The sequence below is a fragment of the Centroberyx gerrardi genome, chromosome 2 (assembly GCF_048128805.1).
Source record: "Centroberyx gerrardi isolate f3 chromosome 2, fCenGer3.hap1.cur.20231027, whole genome shotgun sequence".
NCBI classification, from domain to species: Eukaryota; Metazoa; Chordata; class Actinopteri; order Beryciformes; family Berycidae; genus Centroberyx; species Centroberyx gerrardi.
In genome coordinates, this window is record NC_135998.1 from 13221727 (window position 1) to 13233270 (window position 11544).

The window sequence follows — 11544 nt, forward strand, 5'->3', positions numbered from 1 at the left end:
TGTACTATAGAGGACAGGCCAGAGGATAAGGCTACAGCATCATAAATGTACAGGACCATCAGACAGGCAGCACCGTTCACGAACTAGGCTACCTAACCTAATGTGTGAGTGCAGGACAGGTATGCATGGGGGAAAAAACACAGCCTATATCTGGTTGATGGTCTTAGTTGATTTTTGATGCTCTGCTGATCTCAGCTGGGCGCAGATGCTGGCTAAGGTGGTGATTTACCACCTTAACAAGCACACAAGTGCCCAAACATGTTTATACAGGCCTACTAAGACAGTCAAGCCATCATTTATGGTCAGAGTACAACCAGCATAAACTGGCCACCAGCATAACCAGCCTGGCTGGTCTAGGCTGTTTTTCTCAACGTGGCTATCAAGTGGGAACCTCCCATCACATGTGAAGTTGAATTTAGCCCACGGCTCCTCCAGAAGGCTCAACAGCAAGTTCTGGCGTCCCAGAAACATCCCACTCAAAACCTGCACTGCCCTGCAGGCTCATCCCTATAACTGGATAAGAACGTCAGCTAAATGACTAAAATGTATATTGATCGTAGAAAAAGGGACATTGCATAATATATGCCTATCCAATGATTCCCTTTATTGCGATTAAAACTGTTAGACTTCACTTAAATATTGTGGATCAAGTGAGTATGATAGAGCAACCTACGTCCCCGGTCTGTCAGCCGAGCCGAGACGCTAGCGCGCTCAGCCTGCCAATCTCCAGGTCTCTCCACTGGAGGGAAGCTCGGAAGGGATTAATCACCGCAACCTTGCCAACAAGCTTTTCAGACTCTAGACGAATTACATAACACTGTTATATAATAAATAGAGCAGCATCTACATCAAAACGTTAAAACTAGGCTATACCATTATTTAGTTTGGAGAAACAAGCTCATGCGCTCAGTGTGCGTCGTCAGGTGAACGCATCCTCATTTGCCCCCGCTGTGCACTCGCCGCGGCTTTCCCTACAAACGTCATCCTCCTCGTCCGGTTCTAGAGGGTAAAGAAAAAAAAAGAAGAAAACTCAAGGTCCAGCGAGAGTCTAGCGTGGCTGCAAAAGACGCGCCCACTCTTGGCTGTTGCGCACTTCTTTGGATACAAAGTGCCTGCACCGAACGAGCGTGAGAAATCTCTCGGCTGAGCATCCAGACGGCAGTTTCATGGGAAGGATACGGCTATCTTGTTTATAGAAGCTCAAAAATAAACAAGATTCGTCTAGAGATGGTTCTTCAAACGATATTCCGCGCTGTCATTATGGGACCCCCCGGATCGGGGAAAGGAACGGTGTCTGCGCGCATAACCAAAACTTTCGGACTGAAACACATTTCTAGTGGGGATCTTCTGAGAGGCAACATCAACGCTAAAACCGGTAAGACAGAGGGGGATTTCATCTTAAACATATAAGCCCGAATAGATGGTTCTAGCGGGAATCTATAGGTGGAAGATAGCCTATGAGTTTTTAAAAGTCATGAGGCTACAACATAAGAAATATTTCATTTGTGTGTCACCTGTTAAGCAGAGAGAGAGAGAAAGAGAGAGCGAGTGGGAGAGAGAGAGAAATAGGTATCAGAAATTGTAGCTACTCTACATAAATTATGTTCTCTAGAGAAATATATAGGCTAGGCCTACTGAATCACAAATGTTAGAAAAAAAAATCTCCAAAACTCGTGATTTTGTCCCAAACATATGGAAACTATAAAATTGTATAAACCAGTACAGGAAATTAAATACTGTGAAAAAATGAAAGCGCTCACTAAGGTTTGTTTTCTGGTATAATGTGATAAGAGCAACACTCCCCGTTAACAGTTTCACTTCTTTATCTTGTTGCAGTGACACACTGCAGAGGCTTCTGCACAAAGTGATTTCAAGAACTAGAATAGAGCAGAATAGAGTAGAATAGAAGCTGAAAATACCCACCTCTCGCACAGATCTAACTGAACAAACAAGTGATCTGATATCTGCGTTCTCTATAGCGAAAGTCAGGATGGTTGATAGGGTTGTAGCGCGTGTTGCAGAATGTGTATACTGTAAACACCTGACTGAGGGAGGCCCACTGCTCCACAATATCACCTTGGCTGAAGATAAAGAAAAATCTCAAGATAAGGAAAGCTGTGCACTTCTGTTGTGTGAGAGGATGGAGGAAACTGCAGATGAAGGCGTCCCACTTTTTACAGCTGCACTGTACAGGAACTGCTGGGAAGGAATTGTTCTCTCACACAGAAACTCTCACAGCACTAATGCAGGATAGATGTGAAGGGTTTGGGGAGTTCCACAGTGGCTACTGTTGTTGTACAGCTTAGTTTTAACTGTTATTTATGCACACATGCTCATGCCCTGCTGTACATAGGCTGCAAGTATTCACATTTCCGAGTTGCTCAGTATAACCACATCCTTCTGTTGCTGTAAACTGAGCAGCTCCACTGCAGCAGCTGGCACTTAAGTGCTTTGATCAAGGCCATCTTGGCGGAAGTTGTTGAAGGAGGGGAAAGCATTACTTATTTACTTTCCCCGCCTCAAATTTTCCTAGACAGTCCTTGGATCTGAACCGGTGACCTTTCAGTCCCAAGCCTGCTCCCCTAACCTGAGGCGACCCCTGCCCACAGGTATTAATGCTTTTGCTAGATGTAAGAAGACAGAGAGAAGTTAGTTTAGATCTCTTCAGATCTGTAAGGGTGCTACCAGCCACAAATAAGATACTATCAGACAGTAAATATGGGGCGTCCGTGTGTTTCAGTGGACTGTTGCTTCAAGGATAATAATAAAAATGTAATTGTAAGAAGAGAAGTTTCAAGTTTTTTTTTTATTCATATAGCCTGCATGCCTGTCTTAAAGGAGAATGAGCCTAACTAGATCTAACTGATCAACAGTTCAACAGATCAACAGTTGAACTGTAAGTGCTCACCTTACATATTTTCTGCTAGATGTAATTTAAATGGTCTAATATAGTCATCGTTAGCCAACTGCTCCTCAATTGTTTCCTTAACTACGGTTGCCATGGTGGACAGGTAACCATGAGGCAATGCTTCTGTTTGCTAAACACCTTGTTTTGGGTTCAGTGTAGACACAGAGCAAATTGGTGCACACTCTTATATTTAATACATGTGTTAAACAGAGCAACATAGAATAAGACTTATAATAACTACAGTATTTCCACATGTAGCCCACGGTTTGTCGACCCTTTGCGTATTCTGCCCACCAGCAGAGAGTTTTAGCCTCTGCTGTGTGTCATGGAGGCTGAGAAACATCAGAGCAACATTAGCACAGTAAGGTCATTCCTGCAAGGCTTGTCAGGAAATTCCATTCTGCCACTGGAAACAGGCCAATTAAAGTGGAAGCGGTGGGGAAAATCTATCCCGCCTTAAATAGGACACAGAAAAGATTAATATTTTTCTGAAGATTTGGGAATTTTATAGCCCATTTTCCTCCATAATGTGATTAAAGTGTCTTGTTTCAGATTATTTTTTTAAATGTGTATGATTGGCATCCTCTCTCTCTGTCTTTGTGTATTTTTCTGTGTCAGAGCTCGGTCTGCTGATGAAGTCCTGTATTGACCAGGGTCAACTGGTGCCTGATGATGTCATGTCTCGTCTCATCCTGAGCGACCTGAGAGCTATGCACCAGACCAGCTGGCTGCTTGATGGTAAGAACACAGACACACACAAACACACACACACACACACACACACACACACACACACACACACACACACACACACACACACACACACACACACGTGCCTGTTTAGCAAAGTACTTTATGAAACCACACTCAGATATCCTCTCAAATTGAAAAATGTTCTTCAGAAACTCTCTTTTCAGCATTTTTTAGAAGTGGTCTTAGGACATTTACTGAAAAATACTAACATTCTAACTTTGAGCATTTAATTATTTAAATCAAAATCAAAATATTGAGTCAACTGCCAATTTCTTTTGCTAAAACAGATATACCATAAAATGGTTTGGAAGGACACCCTTCAGTTATGCATGAATGTCTTACACTGGTGTATGTCTCTTACAGTAATCTAAACTTAAAGGAGACAACAGGCAGGTGCATAATCAGCACTAGACACCAGTCTCTAGAGGCCTCCTTCAGTCCTCCAGAGAGCGGGTGCTTGTTCTCTGTGTTGGGCTGTTTTTAGTTGCCTGCTCCCAGGGGAAGCTGGTGAATCTGGGGCTTTCTCACACTTCAACCCCCTCAAACCCCTGAGAAACATTCTCTGGCGCCATTCGATCCAAGTCCTGGCAACACTATTCATCACATCCTTCTTAAAATGCACCTCACCGACCTCACCCACCTTTCTGTCTCTCTGTCTCTCCCACCAGGTTTCCCTCGTACGGTCTCCCAGGCGGAGAGTCTGGATGAAGTCTACACTGTGGATACAGTAATCAACCTGGCCGTACCTTTCCAGACCATCAAGCAGAGGCTGACCTCTCGCTGGACCCACCTTCCCAGTGGCAGGGTCTACAACATCGATTTCAACCCGCCTAAAGTCGCTGTAAATATATTTTTGGTCATAATCATTGGAGAAACAGAATTCTACGTAGAAATGTTGTTAATGCCACTGATTTCTCTCTTACTTGTTACTATTCAGCTCCTTGTTTTGATTTCTGGTTTTCCAGTTGTTTCATACTGTGCTCAAACCCATCTATAAATTTCCATGAGACCATCTGGGAGAGTGCAGAAGTTGCACTGGAAAGGTCTCTAGAAACACAAATGTTCTTGACCTTTAAGTAGGCCAAATATTTTACTCTGGGTTTGAGTGGAAGAGTTAAGGAAGAGAGACAAAATGATGATGATGATGATGGGGGATCAGCGAAAGACAGATTGAGAGACATGAAAGGGAGAGATAGAAACAACAAGAGACAGAGAAACAGCGAAAAAGAGAGGAGAGACTGAATGAAAATGAGATGCGAACAGTGACAGACTGAGAACAGGGGGAAGAGGAGAGAGGATAAAACAGAAGGCCATTTGTTTGCTGTGTAAAATCCAAGTGGGGACCTTTGCTCCCATCCACTGCAATTACACACCAGTATACAGAGCTGCTGGCAGTATACTAGTGTATTGTTAGTAGAGTAAACATTGGCAGTTCGAATTTTTTTTTAAAACAATAGTGAACAATCTCTCAAACTCATTTATATATTCCTTTATTTAGACATGGGAAGGATGGAGGATTACAACGTAGGGGGAGACAGAGGAGAGAGGGCAGGGATCATGTGTGTTTCCACCACTTCTAGACTTATAGGCAGTGAGAATACTAGTCAGGTTCATTTTACATAAATACTACTATACTACTAGAACATGAAAAGAACGCTGGCTGAGAAAATCACTTTCATTCACTTTCCTTTTCGCCTGGTGGACACTGTGGGACTTTTCAGATTGTCATTACAGTTTCACTCTTCACACAGAAGGGATTAAGGCAAGGGGGGAAGCAACTGTGTGCCGTGGAGCGCAGAGAGTCTGCAGGTTTTCATTCCAACCAAACACTACAGCAGGAGATTTCACTGATTGGTTCTTCCTCTCTGGTTGAAGGTGCGTTTATCAGTGAAATCACCTGCTGGAATGAAAACCTGCAGACTCTCGGCCCTCCGTGGCACATGGTTGCCCATCCGTGGATTAAGGTTCCTAAGTCCTTCCCTAAAATCACAGAACATTTTTCATTATGTGTTAGATGGATCATTTTATTGTAGCTTATAGTCAGAAACACATCCTGGTGCATGTGATCTGTTGCAGCATTTGGACCTGTTTGTGTCGTGATCACACTCTACACGCAGAGCTCTCAGGGTCAGTTTATCCTCTGCAGACTTTTTCTTGCCTTTTTACAGAATATGTTTTTTTATTTTGCTGCTGTAGCATGAAAACACGACTGAAAACATAACTCCAATATTATTTTACTTGACTTGAATGTGTGTGTACAAGGTCATTTACTGTATGTGCTGAGCTCATTTAATTACTTCAGGGCCAATGAATCCTATTCAAAGCCCGTAGTATATTTTTGAAAATTGGATGGTTTTCAATATACATTTTGTTTTTATTATTTAATTACAGGATAGTTGACTTATTTCAGGAGATTGTGCAAGATTTCCCTCCATCGGCAGTAATTATACAAGGACCAAGGATATTCAGTAGTGATTTCACCATCAAATTATCATGGCTCCAGACATTATGAGATATTATAGTGCAGATGTTGGCCTTCCACACAACTTTAAGTGCCTGTTTCTGTCTGACCAGTGGATGAGGCTTAGCTGTTGTGTCTGTGGTCATGTGTGCAGGCTTTCCACGTCACTGCTGGGCGTCCTGTACAGTCTGAAGGAGTAACACATTTATGGTTAATCATTGACTTGAGTTTATTCTTTACAGTCCTGATGGAGAGGGGACAATGTAAGAAACAGAGGCACAAACAGGAATCCAATCTGAGCAAGGGTTTATGGCTTGTGTGTGTGTGCAAGCCAATATTTCTCCTGTTTGTTCAGCAGTGGTGGCCCACCGCACAAAGAATATTATTACATACACTTTATTAATAATATTATTACCCACTTTATTAGGCACACCTAGCTAGTACTGGGTTTGACCTTTTTCCCTTCAGAACAGCCTGAATTCATCAACACCTGGATTCAACAAAGTGATCACATCTTGCCCATTCTAATGTTTCACTGAACAGTAACTGAACCTCCCGATCCTGTCTGCATCCTTTATACTTACACTTTATTTCTGTGACTCACTGTCTGGAAGAGTGAGCTGTGTGCGTAAATGGAGAGGTGTACCTAATAAAGTGGCAGAGACAGAACAGCAACATGCTCTAGAAACAAATCTGGAACAAAAGCAGGGACAGATATAGAGTCAAAACCAAACACCACAACCACAAAGATAATAGAGGAAACCCTACTCTGTATGTGTGTGTGTGTGTGTGTGTGTGTGTGTATGTCTTTGTGTCCTGGCAGCCAAGTACCTGTACCCTTGACCCTCTAGAGTCAAGTCAGGCCGATGCACCTGCTGCTCCTTCATTTCACTTTATAGAGTTTACTTTCACTGCTGTCACTTTTCCCTCAGTGTTCTCAGAGCAGGAGACATGTAGGCACTGTAGGTTTTCCCAGGAACCACAACAAAACTCAACATAATGCGCCCTGTGTAGGATTTATGTAAAGTCACAATGAAACCACGTTTTGAGAGCATCTTGCGTCCTTAATGTGATGAATTTTCTGTTTTGATGAGATATTGGGGCACAACAGGGATCATGCAAAAGTGTAAAGAACTACAATGCCATACAATGTGGAACCAGGTGTTCCACATATCAGTTAGGGAGAGAAAGCAGTTTTATTTGATGGGAAGGGCAGAAAGGCGGATTGGCTTTATTGGTTGGGATTCTTATATACGACTCCTGGTACAGTACCAGGAGTACCAGGAGTAATGAGATTTTGATACAAAAATACAATAAAATATTTTTTTTGTCTTTTTTTTTGGCATAAATTGTCAAATAGGTGTATAGGGTATGATACTTATATCATAGTCATTTTTCATTTCACTGTGACTTTAAGACTCACCCTCCCCCTGCACCACCACACCTCAGTGGTGCCACTGGGAATCACAGATGATATGGGAGTCTGGGAAATTAGGTTTTTCATTGAGCTGAACAATGCTTTTGGGAAGAAGAGGGTAAAATATATCATTACATAGTCAAATCAAACCTCCTGTGAAGGCTAGATCCATGGAAAGTATGGGATCATCACAGGGACAATAATCCTACTTGTGGGAAATATCTGCTCTGCTCACTTATGTTTGAGCCTTAAAGCTGTAAAATGGAAAGAAAACATGACGTCTTCATTCAAGACATTCTGCTATTGTTTTGTCAACCCACTAAACTGTCTTTAACTTTATTCATCCTCCTATTTGTCAGCCTTGTCACTCCTCTTGGTTAGCAGGTTTCAAAATAAAACGCTCTGCTTTGCGCTCCTGTAACAGTGTTTACATTCCTTTAGGTCTCTGAGCTGTGTCTGGGTTTCTACCCGCCTCAACACACACACACACACACACACACACACACACACACACATAATATTATATGTCAGTGAATGCAATGCTTATTAAAACACAGTGAATGCATACACTGCTTCCCTATAAATGAGGGATATAAAGCAGTGTTTGTTCAAATATCCCATATTGTGGCATATTGTACAGGCTTAGTGATTACTTTAAGTTTTTATTTCTTTCCTTGTCGTCAACACTTGTTTTTGTGTACTCTCCAGGGTTTAGATGACGTGACGGGGGAGCCTCTGGCCCAGAGGGACGACGACACACCGGACACCGTCACACGGAGACTGAAGGCCTACGAGACCCAGACAGAGCCGGTCTTAGAGTACTACAGGTAGGTATAAATTAAAATGTGCCCACCCACCTCGTTACCCCCCTACACCCACCTGTCTCTCTAGCACATGATTACATCACACAGAGAAACTATATAGTAAAGGCTTACAAAACAAAAAAGTTAGAGTCTCTCCTAGTACTAGAGTATTACAGGTAAATTTGTACTACAGTTTAACACTTTTAATGTAGTTAAGTGTGATGTAGGACTTCTTCAGCTCATTGCAGTGTCCTCTGTATTCACTTTAAGTCAGAAAATTTACAGCCATATTGTGGCAGTTATTTTTCCATCAGTCCTTGTGAGAACACAATTTGGTTAAATTAGAGAGGCAAAATGGTGCACATGAAAGAAACCTGTGAAGTTAAGTCAGAGATGTTTGACTTGCATATCTCACTGAAGTGAACTCTTCCTTCCTTTGGGTACCTGTCTTTCCACATAAATGCTACAATCTGGGTGAAAGGCCGTTGTGAGCGTATCTTACTGAACTTTGACCTTGGGCCTGGTTCTTTCTGCACATTCCTCAGGGTCGGATGACTGAAAAATAACTTAAGAAACACATTCCGAGAAGACAAGCTAGTAGGAGCAAAGGGCTGCAGGGTTTTCTCATCATTACAGGAGTTACATGAATATGCACTTGTCATACACAAACCCAGAAAATGTGTGCTTGTATCTTTTTAGGTTTGCCAAATTAAATCCCAGAATAAGCTAGAATTGCTAGCCTGTGGACCCAGAATGAATGGATATGCATCAAAATTTCTATTTCTGGACTAATTAGGTAGCAAAACATTACTCAGTGTTCTCTAGAACCACAGGGATGTACATACATACCTAGCACCCCACTTATTTTTAACACAGCTTTTGAGAGGCTGTTCATCACCAAAGGGAACAGGACAGCGAGGAGATAAAGGAAAATAAAGCCTTTTACAGTCAACTGTCTGAACTGGAATAGAATAGAATACAATAGAGAATAGTTCATCTTCAAATATGAAAAATGATTTGACTTTGGTTCCTGTGTCAACATTTATTTAATGTTTTCTGTACTATATATTATCTGCTGTTATGGTATTTAATATACATATTAGATCTTATGTGCATTAATAACTGATGAATATATGATGAACAGATATTTCTGATTTGTGTGTTGTGTCCATGGAATAACAGTTCCCATGGCGACTGACCATAAAACTTACTTCCTGGTATTCCTTTGCCCTTACAGGAGCAAAGGGGTGCTAGAGACCTTTTCTGGGACAGAAACCAACAAGATCTGGCCTCACGTCCAGGCTTTCCTCCACAAAAAACTTTCCTCCGTCAATCAGAATGTCGTTGCATAAGAAGCCGAGGCAGCAGACGGCTTTAACGTTTACCACCGGGAACCACTCCGCATGCACGGTCCAACCTACGGGAACAAAGAATATCTCGCTGCCTTTCAACCTGGTGCCACTTAATCTAGCCTGAACAGGCCGCAAGTTTCAAAATGAGGATCAAGGATATTTATCAGGAAGCTATAGTAAGACTAGATGCTGCTTCACTGTTGTTGTACTGTTGCTGAAGATATTTGGAAGATTCTCAGGACGTGTGCAAGAACTTGTTGAAGTCAAAATATGAATTGTTGGGATGCTTTTGCACCCACAGTGTGTCTTCATTCCATAACGTGCCTTTCTAAAGCCAGGCGATGCCACTGAAAATCAGATCTCAAAGCCAGATCTCACACAGTAGAAATTCATGGTAAATTTCACCGGAGATGTTACAAAACTAGGAGGACAAGAACAATAGCAGCTACTGATTGGGCATATGCAGCCAGGCGTGATATTCCAAGTGGACCATAAGTTTTCCTTTTTGTTGTAATATCTGTGGTGAATGTAACCCTAACTTTCAGGAGTGGAGTTATACATCACTTTCCTGAGTCAACCTTTTTCAGTCAGTTTTGTAATTAAAACCCCTAGAAGTTTAGAGTTTTCCTCACTTTCCTCTCTTTCATTGGCTGAAACACACCTGGGCAAGGATGGGCACACTCTTTCCTTAGCTAATTAAACATTGCAGTTTCTGTCCACAATTTCACAATTTCGGAGTGTACTCCAAAATGTTATACCCGAGTATAAAAAATGTGCATAACAGCCTTACTGGGGCTGAATTTGGTAAACATTCTGTGCATTTGTCCTAAAGGGAAATGTGCCATGTTGTTCTACAAATGTATTATTGTCAATCCGCTCTTTTGCACTCAAGTGCCTTTTGCTGCTTTTGGAGATTTATCAGGTAGTTCGGTGAATGCGGTTTGTAGATACTTTTCATGATGAATATGAATCACCAAGCTATTAATGAAATGAATTGTAACTGATTAAATGATGTATAAATTGACCACACTGATTGTAGTAAATGCTTTTTCAAAAATTGTAACTCTATCACAAGAAACAAGTCATTCGTAACAGTTTCCTGTCACAACTATTTGAACACTTCAACCGCCTCAAGTCTTAAGAATGTTTCCTCCAAAATGAGCCATGTCAGACACTCCTCATGCTTTTTTTATTTTGACAGGGTGTTCCCTGTTCCGCAAATCTATAAACATATATTGATGTTTTCCATTTAATGTGATTATACAACAGAAAATCTCATTGAATAGGGAATTTAACACAGTTTGTACAGAGCTAACATAATGTTGTATAACTGATGAAGTGATTATCACACTACAGACCTCATGGAATTGATCATTATCCCCCTATTTAGGTCTGAGGCGTCTCTAACAGAGAGGCGCCTTGTTCAGAGCCATTGACACGTTAACTTGCCTTGCTATATAGATTTATGCATTGAATGTTTCTTTAAATAAATTGTACTGTGCATTTGTAATGACTTGAATACAGTATTTTATAGCACATTATCTCCTCTTCACAGACACAAGTCACAGCTGTTAATGGATATTATGTGTATACATGAATTGAAATAAACTTCTCTGAAACTGCAATTTTAGAGGGTCGCTGACGGCATTTATTATAAAACAGACACAACTGGATAGTTTTCCATTCATTTGTATTTATTTTTTTATTTCACTGATCTCATCAGTAACATACCTGTCCCTAAAACAGACAAATGAGGATTTACTGATTAAAGCCATTTCTCAGCACATAGTTGTTGCAGGCTGCCCAAACTCAAATATCAGAGGGGTCCATCATATAATTACTGTATGTCT

General features: G+C 41.4%; 1 protein-coding gene across 1 annotated transcript; it reads left to right on the top strand.

Annotated features, from left to right (window-relative positions):
* Positions 1-1049: 1049 nt before the first annotated feature.
* Positions 1050-11204, top strand: ak3 (adenylate kinase 3). The gene is made up of 5 exons (XM_071904294.2): positions 1050-1375; positions 3527-3646; positions 4330-4502; positions 8248-8366; positions 9580-11204. Exons 1-5 carry the CDS (start codon positions 1228-1230, stop codon positions 9692-9694), a joined length of 675 nt encoding a protein of 224 aa, XP_071760395.1. The 5' UTR covers positions 1050-1227; the 3' UTR covers positions 9695-11204.
* The last annotated feature ends 340 nt before the right edge of the window (positions 11205-11544 follow it).

Excerpts from the sequence above, each read along its gene's own strand:
- ak3 (XM_071904294.2), top strand. The coding sequence starts at position 1,228 with ATGGTTCTTCAAACGATATTCCGCGCTGTCATTATGGGACCCCCCGGA. Across the intron at positions 3,647-4,329 it reads GACCAGCTGGCTGCTTGATG|GTTTCCCTCGTACGGTCTCC; the intron begins GTAAGAACACAG and ends CTCTCCCACCAG. Across the intron at positions 4,503-8,247 it reads TCAACCCGCCTAAAGTCGCT|GGTTTAGATGACGTGACGGG; the intron begins GTAAATATATTT and ends TGTACTCTCCAG.